This window comes from Branchiostoma floridae, chromosome 6, assembly GCF_000003815.2.
Source record: "Branchiostoma floridae strain S238N-H82 chromosome 6, Bfl_VNyyK, whole genome shotgun sequence".
Lineage (NCBI taxonomy): Eukaryota > Metazoa > Chordata > Leptocardii > Amphioxiformes > Branchiostomatidae > Branchiostoma > Branchiostoma floridae.
The window spans coordinates 2014676-2032327 of record NC_049984.1 but is presented as its reverse complement, the minus strand read 5'-3'; the positions used below and the strand labels follow the sequence as shown (position 1 = coordinate 2032327).

General features: G+C 43.0%; 2 protein-coding genes across 3 annotated transcripts; both read right to left on the bottom strand.

Moving 5' to 3' along the window:
* Positions 1-1975: 1975 nt before the first annotated feature.
* LOC118417435 (lysozyme 1-like) lies at positions 1976-3563 on the bottom strand. The gene is made up of 2 exons (XM_035822997.1): positions 3317-3563; positions 1976-2190 (listed from the first exon to the last, which is right to left on the bottom strand). The coding sequence occupies exons 1-2, from the start codon at positions 3546-3548 to the stop codon at positions 1976-1978; spliced, it is 447 nt and encodes a 148-aa protein (XP_035678890.1). The 5' UTR covers positions 3549-3563.
* Positions 3564-5181: 1618 nt separating this feature from the next.
* LOC118417012 (lysozyme-like) lies at positions 5182-17332 on the bottom strand. 2 transcript variants are annotated; one of them, XM_035822336.1, is made up of 4 exons: positions 7159-7398; positions 6688-6794; positions 6096-6206; positions 5182-5669 (listed from the first exon to the last, which is right to left on the bottom strand). In XM_035822336.1, exons 1-4 carry the CDS (start codon positions 7388-7390, stop codon positions 5619-5621), a joined length of 501 nt encoding a protein of 166 aa, XP_035678229.1. In that variant the 5' UTR covers positions 7391-7398; the 3' UTR covers positions 5182-5618. The 2 variants fall into 2 exon arrangements, with proteins under 2 accessions (XP_035678229.1, XP_035678228.1); XM_035822335.1 differs by lacking the exons at positions 6688-6794; positions 7159-7398 and adding exons at positions 10325-10431; positions 17078-17332 and having other exon boundaries at positions 5208-5669.
* Positions 17333-17652: the final 320 nt, after the last annotated feature.

The following is a 17652-nucleotide window of genomic DNA, read 5'->3' as shown; positions in this document are numbered from 1 at the left end:
GATAATTATAATCTATTGTATTGTTGATATATTGGAGAATATATATAGTAGACTGAAACCTGTTGAACGTTGCTAAGCATTTAATCAAGGACAGCAGCTTTACTCATCTTCAATATGATGTTTATTATAAATATATAAAGATAATATTTTTCTGTAAAAGATGTAACGTTAACTTTCCTGACGATTATGGTTGGGGTTTACAGAATTACGAAATGACCAAAAATTCACTTCGTCATACCCTGAATTAGTGTGTGGAATAAATGAATTGTATCATAGCATGAATTTTTCTAACTATAGTGTGAGATATGACGTTTACAAATATGTATAGAGTCCATCCCAAGACACCATGCGGATGTTTGTTGCCATTGTTTAGAATTGATTTTAAAGTTTTGTAATTATATGTCTAGGACATTTGATACTTCAGAAATATTTTTAACACTGTTTCAACTTTATAAATATTTCCCTGGTCCTGTAAAACTTTGGAAATATTCATGGTGTGGAATTGGATACTTCTAATGGTTTCTAAATAATGATAACAGCATTCTACCATTATTTACCATTTTCTACCATTTTTTGTAAATGGTTTGGTAGGCTGGGAATATAGCAATTCACACATCCTTGCAAAGTATGGTTGGGTGCCATGCAACAATGGCCCACCACAAAGGATCCACCAGTGCCCAGCAGTGAAATCTAAAAATATACAGATACAACAATAGGGCTTACTTTTATGAGGGCAATAAACTAATTTTACCATTTGGCCAGGTTTACCATTTTTTGTAAATATTTGTAAATGTGAAATAATCACAGAGAGGTTTCACAATTATTCTAAGTAAAGATATTTTTGTACAGTTACTTTCAAAATGTTTCTAAAATATTCAAAGAAATTCAAATAAATGACTATTTTCTTAGTCAATTTTTTGAAAATAATTTAATTATTGTGGCTCAGATATTCTTTTATTGAAAATAATTCAGACTAATTATAAATATCGCCTAAAAACCCTCATGGTGTCTTGGAATGGACTCTACTGGCTTTGATAAAATAGCATAATGAAATTATGAGACAGATAACAACGGATGATATGCCTTTCATGTGTTTCATTGACTAAAACAGCGGCGTTTGGACGTTTTGTTGCCATTGCTGTGAACTATGCAACAGAAGATTTTAATCGTTGTTCTTGAAAGATAACATGATTATATCATCGCTACTAGTGAATACATTTGACGTTCCTTTGTAGCGTAATTTGAAATGGTAATATTGATTGCAGTTACAATTCATGAGAAGCAATCATCTACTCCTGGCATTGAATAAACTTCTTTGATAATCAAATTTCGTTGTATGTGCTGATTATTCTGTTATTATGATATTGTTTTACTCTTGGCTATTCTGCGTACGCCGGTGCAGTAGACGACATATGTAAATGTAAAATACATTGTACTTACAGTCATCTATACGTAAATAAATACTACACACAACGAACAAAACTATGCATAATACTGCAAGAGAAAATAAGGTCACAAAATGCCCCATTGAGTGTAAAAGGTGCATGCCACGAAAGATACTGTATATATGTACAGTATAAATGTATGCGAAATAGCATGATACTAGCTGCGGCTACAGTTTCGGAACCGGCTTTATTTGTGCGGCTTTGGTTCTGAGTCGTTGGGAAAAATAGCATCTTAGGGCCATAGCGAAAAAAAGACAGAACGAACAAGATTTTATTCAATCTTGATATCAGCCCAGCCCAGTTCTTCGCCTGCTGGTCCAAATCAATCTGTAACAACAAGAGCAATATCATTGAGGTTTGAAAGACAAAAATAACAATCAAACTATCAATAATTGTCGTAAGCAACATCAATCTCATCGGTCGATCCAAAATGAAGAACCCTCTCATTCCCTTCCCTCCTTCATTTGGGCTACATGCATCAGCTATCAAGAAACTGCCTTCAACTTATCTTTTGCTACACAACCAACCTGTTACAGTGTGGGGCCTCTTTCCAGACACTTCTTCACCTTTTCCCAATATTCGATAGTTGCCGCGCTCTTGAAGCCGTTGGGCCCCTCATGGTGGATGCGTGCGAAGTCCTGACACGTAGGGCTGTGACCCAGCCTGGACGACACGGCGTACAGCTGCAGGTAGGCATCCAGGGCCTGTCTACTGCACGCCCAGGATGCCGCGCATCTCTGGTAGTCTGGAAATGGAGAGAGTACTAGGTCATTAATTGTGCAGAGCTGCAGGACTGACACGTGGGGCTGTGACCCAGCCGGGATGGGACAGCGTACCGCTGCAGGTAGGCATCCATGGCTTGTCTACTGCACGTCCAGGACGCGGCGCAACGCTGATAGTATAGAGATGGAGAAAACAGGTCATTAATTGTACAGAGCTGCAGGACTGATGTGCTTTGGGATGCGGGAGAAGTCCTGACACGTGGGGCTGTGTCCCAGCCGGGACGGCACGGCGTACCGCCGCAGGTAGGCATCCAGGGCCTGTCTACTGCACGTCCAGGACGCCGCGCATCGCTGATAGTCTGGAGATGGAGATAAGAGGTCATTAATTGTGCAGAGCTGCAGAACAGATGCGCTTTGGGATGCGGGCGAAGTCCTGACACGTGGGAGAGTGTCCTAGCAGGGAAGGACGGCGTACCGCTGCAGGTAGGCGTCCAGGGCCTGCCGACTGCACGTCCAGGACGCCGCGCACCGCTGGTAGTCTGGAGATGGAAAGATCAGGTCATTAATTGTGCAGAGCTGCAGGACTGATGTGTTTTTTTTATGCGGGCGAAGTCCTGACACGTGGGGATCTGTCCCAGTACCGCTGCAGGTAGGCATCCAGGGACTGTCTACTGCACGCCCAGGACGCCGCGCACCGCTGATAGTCTGGAGATGGAGAAAACTAGTAATTGATTGTGCAGGACAGATTTTTTTTCCTGAAGGGCTATCTTGTCAAGGTGGGCAACATAAACACACTGGACACTGAGTAGGATTATTTTTGAGAGGAATCAACGAGGTCATCAGAACGCCTCAACCTTTTTATAAACCGACACGGGAGGCATACAGACTTCCCAGTGCTTTTGACCAATTGCTGACGTAAGACGATCATGTGGCAGTTGAAATCGTATCATATCATAGAATATCATAAAATATCACAGAATATACGTAAAATAGAAATCACTCAGGCAACTGGATATGATTTTGAGTAATTGAGTAGTTGCTTAAGTAATTGCTATTTGGCGTATCTTATTACCTGGATGTCTAACCTTCATCAACGTATCATAGAATATCATAGAAATATAGAATATAATAGAATATCAAAAAATATACCGTTCATGAGTGGGCCTCCCTTTTGAAGTGAGTCCAGCCAATGAGAGTGTCTCAGACGGAAGGGCCCACATAGCAGAGATTTGGTGTCCATGTGACAGATCGGGTCCGGCATGCGGCAGCCCGACTCCACGTAGCAGATACAGTTTATACAGGCATCCGGCACGTACCCGGCATGCACCACGGACAGGCAGCCAATCAGGGACGCCAACAGGATGACGGGAGCTTTCGACATGGTTGGTCGCTTCCTTGTGGCAAGGACACGAACAAAAAAGATGACAAGTTTGTGACTGAAATAAATCAAAAGAAGTGGCTAATATAATGCAATGTAACCACTTCACGAAAAGCGACACCTACCGGCGACCCTTGGGTTCAAGTGTCAGTGAAACAATGTCATATGTACGCATATGTATCTCATTTCAAAGCATCGCCGTAATTAATCTTACAAGTTGGGTAATACACTCTACATAGTCTGCAATGATTGCCTGCATTTAGATAGTAGATGTTTAATGAATGGCAATTCACAGATAAAACGGATTTCTGTTAAGAAGAGTGGTGGTTTTGAAAGGATCTCCACCATCCCGAGATAAAGGCCACCGTTTACACGTAGAGGAGGAGACAATGTACACTTATTACAACCAAGGCTCAATTATTCCACGAAACGATGTAAACAAAAATATATGTGTCTCTATGTAGTATCACACATTCTAGAAAATAGATGCTAATTGTTTACGATCAGTAAACATGCATTTTCCGAGCTCTCTCTATATAGCTAGCCATGGCCAAAGTTTTTGGCATAAATGTTTAGTATTGCCGGTGCAGTGATTCCAAGGACCGAGTCATCACTAACAAGGTAAGCGTCAAACTGAAATTAATGATTGCAAGCTGAAACAAACAGATTATGAACACACAGCGTTAATATTTAAAAGAAGAAACCCTTACCCTCTCTGATCTGAACACCACAGGCATGAGGTAGTAGAACGAGGAAGTGAAATTGGATTCCATCCAACTTCCTCTTGAAATAAATTACACAGGGTCACACGGGAAAAAAGCATTACGTCACTGCAGAAACCATGTAGTTGTAGTCTGTTTTCGTTGATTCAGTCACTTAAAAATATATGACTGACATTGCCGAAAATGAATGAAATAGAATAACTCTGGAGCTTTGAAGGCAATTGACATGCTTTAGCGTATTGTGCCATCAACTGTATTTTATGTTATGTATGGCATCAGTACTTGATCAACGCTACAATTTTATTCAAAGATGGTAACCATAGCAACGTTATCTTAGTCAACAACTTCGAGAAAGGCATTTAAGATTGAATGTAGATATCTAGTGAAATGAAGATAAACCTTGCTTTCAACTCGTCAGCCAATAAACAAGGGTGTGAAATGGATCCCCCTTAACTTCCTCTTACACTTGGCAGACGTCCATGACCCTGATATGACCTCGCCGACTAGTGCTTGTAGGTTAAATCATTAGACCATTAGGGTGGGTTCACATGTACGTATGTGTTCAAGTCCGTATGAGGTCCGTATGGAATTCAAAGGAAAATAGTAGAAATTGGACAAATCTAGACAGATAACATGCCAGGGAATAAGTTAGCTAGGCCTAGGTCGCAAACCATACTCCTCAACCAGCTAACCCATCTCGTAAGTTAGTTGTCTAGATTTGTCCAATTCTTATAATATTTTTCCAGCGAACTGTGAAGTCTGGTAAAGGCTAAGTGACTTACATACGGACCTCAATAGACTTGAAAAAATAACAAGTTACAGTGTGTGAACCCGGCTTTATCTGCAGACATAAGAATCGACTCAACAATGAAGAAAGTTGTAGTATCACAAAATGATTTAATGCACAAAGTTGCTAACATGCAAACATGTTCAATGCATTCGAGTTTGAAGATTTGTTCACAAGGCTACAGAGCTGGAGATACAAGATTCTAAGATATTCGTGATCCGAATGCAAACAGAGTAAATGACCGAGTGTTCTTTTGTCTTCGTCTGCTAAGATTTACGCCAGGCCAAGCAGAAAGCGTGTTACAGTGCGTATATGGCTTTTGTTTTTGGCTGGATGCCACAGCTTTGAGCTAGCCTCCACCAGGCCTTCCTACTGGGGTACATACCGTAGAATTCGGTAAGTAATTGGCCAGGACAGTCAGTCCATGCCATGGTTAACATTTTCCCTCCTCCAGGAATCCAAACCCGGCCTTTGGTAGCGAAGCTCCTCTGGCAAAATGCCCTGTGCTATTAGTCAGCGTAGTCAGTGTAGCGACTAGCTTTTAGGTTTGGCACGAGCTAGTTATCAGCCCAACTTGGTGTGATTCTTGGTCTGCGCGTTCTGCTCCAGGCCAATCTGTACGAAACAACATAAGAGATTTTTTGTCAGGATTCAAAGAGAAAAATAAAGAACAGATCATATCTACCCTGGGAGCCAGACAGGACGGGTAGCTAGCGAGATTTGTTCGCGAGTTTTGTTCGGGGAGCCAAGGCAGCCAGCCCGCCGACCTCACATTAGCGCTCCGGGGAGTTTCAGCCCGGAGGAGTTATCGCTACCCTTTCCTTATCTAGGGTAAAGGGCGGGTGGACCTAATCGGGCTTAAACTCCCCGGGGCGCTAATAGGAGCTCGGCGAGCATGACTGTCTTGGGCTACCGAAAAAACTGTCCAAGCTGCCCGCCCCAGATGGCTCCCAGGGTACATCATATCTCGTTTCTCTATTGAACATGTCTTCATAAAATAGGAACTGCATGTAAAGCCATATATTTTGCTAAACAACCGACCTCGTTCAGTTCGGGACCACCTCCCAGACACTTCTTGACCCGTCCCCAGTAGGCGAGAGTTGCCGGGTTCTTGAAGCCGTTGGGCCCGCCGTTGTGGATGCGGGAGAAGTCCTGACAATACCAATATGTATAACCTTATAACATTTATAAAAATGCTAACAATTTACTTTCAACACTGAATTAAGCTATAGGGACTAACCATTCTACATTCTTGCCTCACAGAATGGTCCTTCTATCTCCAGCAGTGATGTCAGGAACACCCCTTTTTTGCAGGAGGGGGTCATGGGTATCAGAAAGTCCATGTCGAACTCGAAACCTCATTATCATGCGGGCGTGCTAGTTGCACGGATGGCCATGACTCTCTTCCTCCATCCTTCCCTGTCATCCATAGCCTTGGGCAGTTCTTCAGCCGAGCAGCCAGAATCATCACAAATTTGATGTACATATGTTTTGCGTGGTCTACCTCTGCTACTCGAAACCTACTGATTCTGATTCCAACACTCTAGCCTTTGTGCCATACAAACACTCCAATTTGTATTTATTTGACATTTATTTGTATGTATAACAGATCTAGAACAGACATTATCATCACCTCGCAGGTCGGGCCGTGTCCCAGCCGTGACTGGACGGCGTACCGCTCCATGTACCCGTTCACGGCATCGCGGCTGCACGTCCAAGACGCTGAACAAATCTGCCAGTCTGAAAGTTTAGAGAACATTAAGTCATTAATGTGCATTTTCTTTCTGATAAATAGTAGACTTTTCCTTAAGACGGACAGCGTAAATACTGCAGAATTATTCTATGGGAGGAGTCTAAGAGGCGCCTCAGGACGGGAGCCGATACAGACTTTAGAGCACCTTTGACCCATTGATGACGTCATGTGATCAGACCCGAGACACCCGTATCGAACCGAGTATGACATAATATAACACCATACGGTATAATATGATATGATATCTCAATCTATATTTTTTCCAGTCAACATTGCACTCCTGGTACTTTTGAATAAAGTTGATTTTACAAAATGTGATATGATACGATATGATATGATATGAAATCGTACCGTTCATGAGTGGACCTCCCTTGCGACGTGCGTCTTCCCAATACCTCTGTTGTATCTGAAAGGGCCCACATGAAAGCGAGCCGCCGTCCATGTGACAGATCGGGTCCGGCATGTGGCAACCGGACTGCACGTAGCAGATACAGTTCATACAGGCATCCGGCACGTACCCGGCATGCACCGCGGACAGGCAGCCAATCACGGACGCCAACAGGATGACGGGAGCTTTCGACATGGTTGGTCGCTTCCTTGTTCGTGGAGCAAAGATGAAAATATTCTTGATGAAATGAATCAAAAGGGCCCAGGAACTTCAGAGTGGCTGTCACGAAATGCAATGTAACCACTTCCCGAAAAGCGACACCTACCGGCAACCTATGGTTCAAGTGTCAGCGAAACACTGCCATCTGTACGCTATCTCATCTCAAAGCATCGCCATAATTAATCCTACAAGTTGCGTTATGAACCCTGCATAGACTGCAATGATTGTCTGCAGTTACATAGTGAAGACTAAGATGCCTAACGAAATTCAATGAGAACTGCCAGGCAGGTGATAACACGGATTTATGCTAAGACCAGTGGTGGTTTTGAAATGATCTCTACTGTCCTTACATAAAAATCCACCGTTTACACGTAGAGGAGAAATACATACTTATTACAACCAAGGCTCAATTCGTCCATGAAACGATGTAATTACAAACATGTCTCTATATACTAACACACGATCTAGACTCCGACTTATTATGGTCCAGTGTGCATATAACTGTTCCGGGCTCTGTTGGCCGAACTGTTTTCGGTTCTCTATCACATTCCCACTGCAGTTATTCCGAGTCATCACTAATCAGGTAAGCATCAAACTGGCATTAATGATTGCAAACTGAACAAACAGATTCTGAACACTCTGCGTTAATATTTAAAAGAAGAAAACCTTACCCTCTCTGATCTGAACACCACAGGAATGAGGAAGTAAAATGAGGAAGTGAAACTGGATTCCATCCAACTTCCTCTTTGAATACATTGAGGTCACACGGGAAAAAAGCATTACGTCACTGCAGAAACCATGTAGTTGTAGTCTGTTTTCGTTGATTCAGTCACTTAAAAATATATGACTGACATTGCCGAAAATGAATGAAATAGAATAACGCTGGAGCTTTGAAGGCAATTGACATGCTTTAGCGTATTGTGCCATCAACTGTATTTTATGTTATGTATGGCATCAGTACTTGATCAACGCTACAATTTTATTCAAAGATGGTAACCATAGCAACGTTATCTTAGTCAACAACTTCGAGAAAGGCATTTAAGATTGAATGTAAATATTTAGTGAAATGAAGATAAACCTTGCTTTCAACTCGTCAGCCAATAAACAAGGGTGTGAAATGGATCCCCCTTAACTTCCTCTTACACTTGGCAGACGTCCATGACCCTGATATGACCTCGCGGACGAGTGCTTGTAGGTTAAATAATTAGATCATTAGGATGGGTTCACATGTACGTATGTGTTCAAGTGACTTAGTCCGTATGAGGTCCGTATGGAATTCATTGGAAAATAGTAGAAATTGGACAAATCTAGACAGATAACATGCCAGGGAATAAGTTAGCTAGGTCGCAAACCATACTCCTCAACCAGCTAACCCATCTCGTAAGTTAGTTGTCTAGATTTGTCCAATTTTTATAATATTTTTCCAGCGACCTGTGAAGTCTGGTAGAGGCTAAGACTTACATACCGACCTCAATAGACTTGAAAAAAACAAGTTACAGTGTGTGAACCCGGCTTTCTATCTGCAGACATAAGAATCGACTCAAAAATGAAGAAAGTTGTAGTATCACAAAATGATTTAATGCACAAAGTTGCTAACATGCAAACATGTTCAATGCATTCGAGTTTGAAGATTTGTTCGCAAGGCTACAGAGCTGGAGATGCAAGATATTAAGATATTCGTGATCCGGATGCAAACAGAGTAAGTGACTAAGTGTGGTTTTGGTCTTCGTCGGTGAAGATATATGCCAGCCGAGCGGAAACCTTAAGGTAATTGTGTTACAATGCGTATATGGCTTTTGTTCTTTGCTGGATGCCATTACTTTGAGCTAGTCTCCACCAGGCCTTTATACTGGGGTACCTGTCGTAGAATTCGGTAAGTAGTTGGCCAGGACAGTCAGTCCATGCCATGGTTAACATTTTCCCTCCTCCAGGAATCCAAACCCGGCCTTTGGTAGCAAAGCTCCTCTGGCAAAATGTCCTGTGCTATTAGTCAGCGTAGTCAGTGTAGCGACTAGCTTTTAGGTTTGGCACGAGTTAGTTATCAGCCCAACTTGGTGTGATTCTTGGTCTGCGCGTTCTGCTCCAGGCCAATCTGTACGAAACAAAGAACAGATCATATCTACCCTGGGAGCCAGACAGGACGGGTAGCTAGCGAGATTTGTTCGCGAGTTTTGTTCGGGGAGCCAAGGCAGCCAGCCCGCCAACCTCACATTAGCGATCCGGGGAGTTTCAGCCCGGAGGAGTTATCGCTACCCTTTCCTTACCTAGGGTAAAGGGCAGGTGGACCTAATCGGGCTTAAACTCCCCGGGGCGCTAATAGGAGCTCGGCGGGCATGACTGTCTTGGGCTACCGATAAACTGTCCAAGCTGCCCGACCCCGGATGGCTCCCAGGGTACATCATATCTCGTTTCTCTATTGAACATGCCTCCATTGAGTAGGAACTGCATGTAAAGCTATATATTGAGTTAAACAACCGACCTAGTTCAGTTCGGGACCACCTCCCAGACACTTCTTGACCCGTCCCCAGTAGGCGATGGTTGCCGGGTTCTTTAAGCCGTTGGGCCCGCCGTTGTGGATGCGGGAGAAGTCCTGACATAGGGGGGCACCAATATGTATAACGTTATAAAAAATGCTAACACTTTACTTCCAACACTGAATTTAACTATAGGGACTAACCATTCTAAATTCTTGTTCACAGAATGGTCCTTCTATCTCCAGCAGTGATGTCAGGAACACACCTTTTTTGCAGGAGGGGGTCATAGGTATCGGCAGAAAGTCTTTGTCGAACTCGAAACCTACTGTTTCTGATTCCAACGCTCTAGCCGTTGTGCCATAAAGACACCCAAATTTTTATTTATTTGACATTTATTTGTATGTATAATAGATCTAGAACAGACAGTTATCATCACCTCGCACGTGGGGCCGTGTCCCAGCCGTGACGGGACGGCGTACCGCTCCATGTACCCGTTCACGGCATCGCGGCTGCACGTCCAGGACGCGGCGCAAGTCTTCCAGTCTGAAAGTTTAGAGAACATTAAGTCATTAATGTGCATTGTCTTTCTGATATGATAGTAGACTTTTCCTCAAGACGGACGACGTAAATACTGCAGAATTAGAAGGAGTCAAAGAGGCACCTCAGGACAGGAGCCGATACAGACTTTGGAGCACCTTTGACCCATTGATGACGTCATGTGATCAGACCCGAGACACCCGTATCGAACCAAGTATGACATAATATAACATCATACGGTATAATATGATATGATATCTCAATCTATATTTTTTCCAGTCAACATTGCACTCCTGGTACTTTTGAATAAAGTTGATTTTACAAAATGTGATATGATACGATATGATATGATATGATATGATATGATATGATATGAAATCGTACCGTTCATGAGTGGACCTCCCTTGCGACGTGCGTCTTCCCAATACCTCTGTTGTATCTGAAAGGGCCCACATGAAAGCGAGCCGCCGTCCATGTGACAGATCGGGTCCGGCATGTGGCAACCGGACTGCACGTAACAGATACAGTTCATACAGGCATCCGGCACGTACCCGGCATGCACCGCGGACAGGCAGCCAATCAGGGACGCCAGGATGACGGAAGCTTTCGACATGGTTGGTCGCTTCCTTGTTCGCGGAGCAAAGATGAAAATATTGCTGATGAAATAAATCAAAAGGGCCCAGGAACTTCAGAGTGGCTGTCACGAAATGCAATGTAACCACTTCCCGAAAAGCGACACCTACCGGCAACCTATGGTTCAAGTGTCAGCGAAACACTGCCATCTGTACGCTATCTCATCTCAAAGCATCGCCATAATTAATCCTACAAGTTGCGTTATGAACCCTGCATAGACTGCAATGATTGTCTACAGTTACATAGTGAAGACTAAGATGTCTAACGAAATTCAATGAGAACTGCCAGGCAGCTGATAAAACGGATTTATGCTAAGACGAGTGGTGGGTTTGAAATGATCTCTACTGTCCTTACATAAAAATCCACCGTTTACACGTATAGGAGAAATACATACTAATTACAACCAAGGTCCAATTCGTCCATGAAACAAACAAAAATATGTCACTGTGCGAAAGGGTGTGATTTCCGGACAAATTCGGAGTTGACATATTTTTGGACATGCTAAATATTCGGACTGTGTCCGGGCACGATGTTCAATATTTCCCATATCTGGAAATATCATGAGTCAGGAATTGTCTTGTTATGTATCCGGACAAATAAGACTTTCCTGCTTTTCAAGATACGCGCCATTGACGTTTCTTGCCTCCGAATACGTGATATGTTCTACATTCTTTACATATCCAAGGTCCATATATTTCGATAAGGAATATCCGGACAAATTAGGAGTTTGCACGAAGCATGATGTGCATTATTTCTGGGCCATTGTCAGATGACATTTTCAATTCATTATGTCTCAGAATATCATGAGTCATGAAATGTTTCAGCACATGCCCGGACGGATAGAATTTCCCGTTCTTCCGAATACGTGTCAGGGACGTTTCATGTTTTCGAATTCATACTATTTTCTTTTCTTTCCATTTACGAGACATGTCCGCGACAGATATTCCATGGATTAGTTTTAGGACAGATTCGAAGTTAGCATATTCTGACCGTTACCGATAAAGGTATTCTATACGTGAATTGTGAATCGGTGATTGTTTTATTGCGCATCTGAACAAATAAGACTGCATTTTTTTGCCGAAATTTTCGCTCCTTCCGAATTCATATTCCGTTCCATTTACGACAGATGTCCAAAACAGAAACATTCCAGAGATCAGTTTTCGGACAACTTAATGGTTAACAAATTACTTTTCTTGTCATACATGAATCTGAGATTGTTTTGTTGGGTATCCTTAAAAAGGTTTCCTATCTTGTCAAATACACGTCATTAACGTTTTTGCTTCTGTATATGTGTTTTTATTCTACAACGAGTATGCCCGATGTCAATGTATGTTTACTCTTCAATTTTCTGGTAATTAAAGCTTAAGCTTCCATATACATGTGCAAATATACTGACATCGACATTTACAATCAAATGACACAGAAAGCAATCTTTGCGATGGTAACAATTATGAGTCAAGTATTATTGTTTCTTTGCATATCCGGACAATATCTTGAACAAAGTTCAGTCAAAACACTCCACCCCAGCGGTGCAGTTTGGGATAGGTCCATATCCGGACAATATCTTGAACAAAGTTCAGTCAAAACACTCCACCCCAGCGGTGCAGTTTGGGATAGGTCCATATCCGGACAATATCTTGAACATAGTTCAGTCAAAACACTCCACCCCAGCGGTGCAGTTTGGGATAGGTCCATATCCGGACAATATCATGACAAAAAGTCACTCATGATATTGAATACCGGCGTTGCTGTGTGGGAATGGCCCATATCCGGACAATATCACGAGGCAACTTTACTCGTAAAGCGGTTATGCAAGCTGTGCAAAGTGCCGAGCAGACCAGTACGTTGGCATGTCAACGGTGCGCCTACTGGGGCAGTCGTTGCAGATAACAGCCTACACCGCGCCACAGCGTTTGCTGCTGTGTACAACTTTGAAACTGGTAAGTACATGATGCATTTATTCACAAAAATAATGCACAATGCCATGTGTTTCCGTGAAACAGGCATGATGGATGACACTAACTTGCTTGGAACCATCTGGAGGAGTCCTTAGGTAACAAGACTATATTAGGAAGTCACATGACTTGACTAGACCAATAGTAGACCAGCTGGTGACAGCAGTTAGGTTTGAAACTAGATTTGAATCTCAGTTGCCGCTGCCGCTAGCCGCTACCGGACCAAGAAGTGAGTAGTGTAGCTCTCTAGTACATAGATTGTATATACATAGCAGTTACCGTTCTTAGTTCCGTATATGTCTGTCAGCAATGTCTGTTATCCCTTCCTAGTGTTTTGTGTATTTAATAATTAGTAGTGTGATCTCTTTGTAAAGATTGTTGTATGATAGATCACTTGTCTTTCAGCTGGAACCCCCGCGTGTCATCCCCGGCTTGTTTACAAATTGCCCGTTCCATAGTTAGTTAAATTCTCATATTATTTTGTGCTGTATGTGCCGTAACGGCTGCTTCTAAACTTTCCTGTCCTGTTGTTTTGGCTGGCTAAATCTTTAATAGAACCAAGGAGAAACTGTAATCTCCTCACTAGGACCAATGTGATTGTGTGCATATAAAATTCCATTCGTTCTCTGGGGGTCCTTATCTGTGCCATCTGTGTGGCCCGCACCCTTTGATGATAGCCGACTCCAGATTCCTGCCTTTGTCCCCGTCTTGTCCTGCTGTGATTTTTATGGCCGTGTTGTTTGAATAATTTTACATGTACCGTTCATGGGTTCGGGGCAGTTACTAGCCGTTTTTTTTCCATTCCAGCCGCTGAGCCTCTGTTTCCCAATCGCCTGTCCTGCCATGCCGACCGAAGCCTACCTCCAGTCCTGGTAACACTTACGACAGTCTGTGCCCGGTGCCGTTGTATCCTGACAGAACTGTTTCTACTCTGAAGACGGACGGTGCCTGGACTATGCAATGGAGCGGACTGTCCTCGAGACGTGCCGTCGATATTGCGGGGTCTTGCCAGAGCATCTTCCGTTGCCAATGATCGTCTACTACCACAAAGACGCAGAAGAGGGCGCCCCGGACGATGATTCCACAGTCAACACGATACGGACTTATAGAGGACTTGAAAATGGACTGTCGTACTGATTTCGTAATGACATTTTAACCTACGAATATTGATTGTATGGTTTATAACGTTAGACTTGTGTCGGATACTGTACATTTGATATTGTACATTTAAACTGATCAGTTTTGTCATGATGTTATTGGGCTTGATATTATTGGATCTGACAGTGAACTGTTTAACTTTGGCTTCATTCGAGCTTCACTTTTTGTGAAGACCAATGAGGTTGTAGTGAGCTAAAACTTCCTTGGTAGGACTAAGAGACAAATGCATATTGATTTGCCCCTTGACGTTAACATGATCTGTTCCTCCACATAATGTATTTGTTGTGATACTTGTGTCATCTGATTTATACAGGAAAGTCTTTGAAAAGCTTTCACAAAATGTAGCCTTACCGAGTTAGCATTTTCGGGGTTAAAACGGACAGGAAACGTTAAATATTAGGTATTTAGCATGATCGTAAAGTTACTGGATATTCTGAAATAATGTGTTGTATTGTTCCTATGATGTTTCAGTATATCTTACGTTTATGCAACCTTTCCGGGGCGTAATAGCCCCGAACGCGCTCAGAAAATATGAAATATTCGGAACGTGTTTTGTCTCCAAAGAGTCCTAGAACGTTCCATTACTTGAAATCCGGATATGCGACATGATTATATGGTCCCATTCTTGACTCCTGAAATTATCCGGATTAATACGAAATATTCGGAACGTGATTTGTATCCAAAGAGTCCGAACACGTTCCATTACTGGAAATCCGGATATGAGACGTAATTATTTGGTCCCGTTCCGGACTTCTGAAATTATCCGGATATATACGAAATATTCGGAACGTGGTTTGTCTCCAAAGAGTCCGAAAACGTTCCATTACTGGAAATCCGGATATGAGGCAGGAATTAAATGGTCCCGTTCCGGACTCCTGAAATTTTCCGAAAACGCAGGGGAGTCATGTCAGATTTCGTCCGGATATTGTCCGGATATATCCAGAAACGGTCCCGATCCGGATGTATACAAACATAGAAACGTCCGGAAATGACACCCTTTCGCACAGTGTGTCTTTATATAGTAACACATGTTCTAGACCCTGACTTCTTATGGTCCAGTATGCATATAACGTTATGTTCCAGGCCAAACCTCTGTTGGCCAAACTGTTTTCGGTTCACTATATCATATCCCACTGCAGTTATTCCGAGTCAGCACTAATCAGGTAAGCATCAAACTGGCATTAATGATTGCAAACTGAACAAACAGATTCTGAACACACTGCGTTAATATTTAATAGAATAAACCCTTACCCTCTCCGACCTGAACTCCACACCACAGGAACGAGGAAGTAGAATGAGGAAGTGAAACTGGATTCCATTCAACTTACTCTTTGAATACATTGCGCAGGGTCACACAATAAAAACATTACGTCATTGTACACTCCCTGTAGTAGTTTTTTTTATGTTTTCGTTGATTCACGCTGACGCCACTCTTAAATGTATGATTGTTCTTGTCGAAAAGGAATGAATGAATGAAACAGAATGATCTTGGAGACTTGGGCGTATTGGGCCAAGTTGATAGCCGTATTCTAGGCTATGTGTGTCAACAGAACTTGATCAACGCTACGATTCTATTTAAAGATGGTAACCATGGTAACCAAAAAAAGCATTTAAGATTGAATGTAGATGTTAAGTGGAATGTAGAATTTTTTTTCAAATCGTCAGTAAACAAGGGCGTGTAATGGATACCCCCTTATCTTCCTCTTACAATTGGCAGAAGTCCATGACCCTGATGTGGCCTCGCCGACGAGTGATTGTAGGTTAAATCAGTAGATCATTAGGGCGGGTTCACATGTACCGTGCGTATATGTTCAAGTCCGTACGAGGTCCGTATGGAAGTCTTAGCCTCTACCAGGCTCCACAGGCCATTGGAAAAATAGTAGAAATTGGACAAATATAGCCAGATAACATGCCAGAGGGGGTAGCTAGGTCGCAATCCATACTCCTCAACCAGCAGCTAACTCATCTGGCATGTTATTTGTCTAGATTTGGCCAATTTCTATTATTTTTCCAATGAGGCGAAGACTTCCATACGGACCTAAAACGGACTTGAATACACACACACGTGTGAACCCGCAGCTTTATCTGCAGACACAAGAATAGACACAACAATGAAACGGTAGCATTACAAAATGATTTAATGCACAAAGCCCAGACACTTCTTGACCCGTCCCCAGTAGACCAGAGTTTTCGGGTTCTTGAAGCCGTTGGGCCCGCCGTTGTGGATGCGGGAGAAGTCCTCACACGTGGGGCTGTGTCCCAGCCGTGACTGGACGGCGTACCGCTCCATGTACCCGTTCACGGCATCGCGACTGCACGTCCAGTCAGCGGAGCAAATCTTCCAGTCTGAAAATTTAGAGTACAAGTCATTAATGTGCTGAACGGATGCGTTTTTTTTCTTCTGATATATAGTAGACTTTTCCTCAAGACGGACAACGTAAATACTGCAGAATTAGGAGGAGTCAAAGAGGCGCCTTAAGCCCCGTTTACAAATCAAGAATTTAGCTCGGCCGAGTTGTCAGCGAGCTCTAATTTACGAGGAGGTATGAGCCTGATGCATGCCGACGAAGAAACTCTGCCATTTGTTCGTAGGCATCAGGTTCATGCCTCCTCGTAATTTGGAGCTCGCTGACCACTTGGGCCCGAGCTAAATTTTTGATTTGTAAACTGGGCTTAAAGCCAGGACTTTGGAGCACCTTTGACCCATTTATGACGTCATGTGATCAGACCCGAGGCATCCCTATCGAACTGAGCATGACATGATATAACATCATATGATATAATATGATATGATATGATATGATATCTCTATCTTTTTTTTTCAATCAACATTGTACACTGGTACTTTTGAATAAAGTTGGTTTTACAAAATGTAATATGATATGATATGATATATGATATCATACCGTTCATGAGTGGACCTCCCTTGAGACGTGCGTCTTGCCAGTACCCCAGTTTCATCTGGAAGGGCCCGCAGGACAGCGAGCCGACGTCCATGCGACAGAGCGGGTCCGGCATGTGGCAACCGTGCGACTCCACATAGCAGATACAGTTCATACAGGCATCCGGCACGTACCCGGCATGCACCGCGGACAGGCAACCAATCAGGGACGCGAGCAGGATGACGGGAGCTTTCGACATGGCTGGTCTCTTCTTTCTGGGAAGATTATAGAGCAAACATTAAAAGATTATTACCCCCCGGGAAGACAATTCGCCTCAAATGGGAGTACTGTTTTTGGTTCGTACTGATGACTCAAGGTCGACTTTATTGATATCCATGAATTTATTTGTCTGTAATTATTGGGGTCCCGAAGAAACATGGTGATTTTGGGCCCCCTAGCAATATCTTGCGGTGTTGCAGCATTACAGACCGACACTCCATTCCTGAAAGTAGTGTATTATTGTCCATGTACATGGGCCAGCCAATTTTGCAACCACCAGAAGAATGACCCATGATGAGAGGGAGGTGGAAAAGAGGAAG

What these genes read in the sequence shown, in the direction of transcription:
- LOC118417435 (XM_035822997.1), bottom strand. Translation starts at nt 3,548, where the DNA reads ATGTCGAAAGCTCCCGTCATCCTGTTGGCGTCCCTGATTGGCTGCCTG. An exon ending in GGGAGGCCCACTCATGAACG is followed by an intron (nt 2,191 to 3,316) that starts GTATATTTTTTG and finishes CTCCATTTCCAG; the next exon opens with ACTACCAGAGATGCGCGGCA.
- LOC118417012 (XM_035822335.1), bottom strand. Translation starts at nt 17,312, where the DNA reads ATGTCGAAAGCTCCCGTCATCCTGCTCGCGTCCCTGATTGGTTGCCTG. An exon ending in GGGAGGTCCACTCATGAACG is followed by an intron (nt 10,432 to 17,077) that starts GTATGATATCAT and finishes CTAAACTTTCAG; the next exon opens with ACTGGAAGACTTGCGCCGCG. An exon ending in GACACGGCCCCACGTGCGAG is followed by an intron (nt 6,207 to 10,324) that starts GTGATGATAACT and finishes TGGTATTGTCAG; the next exon opens with GACTTCTCCCGCATCCACAA.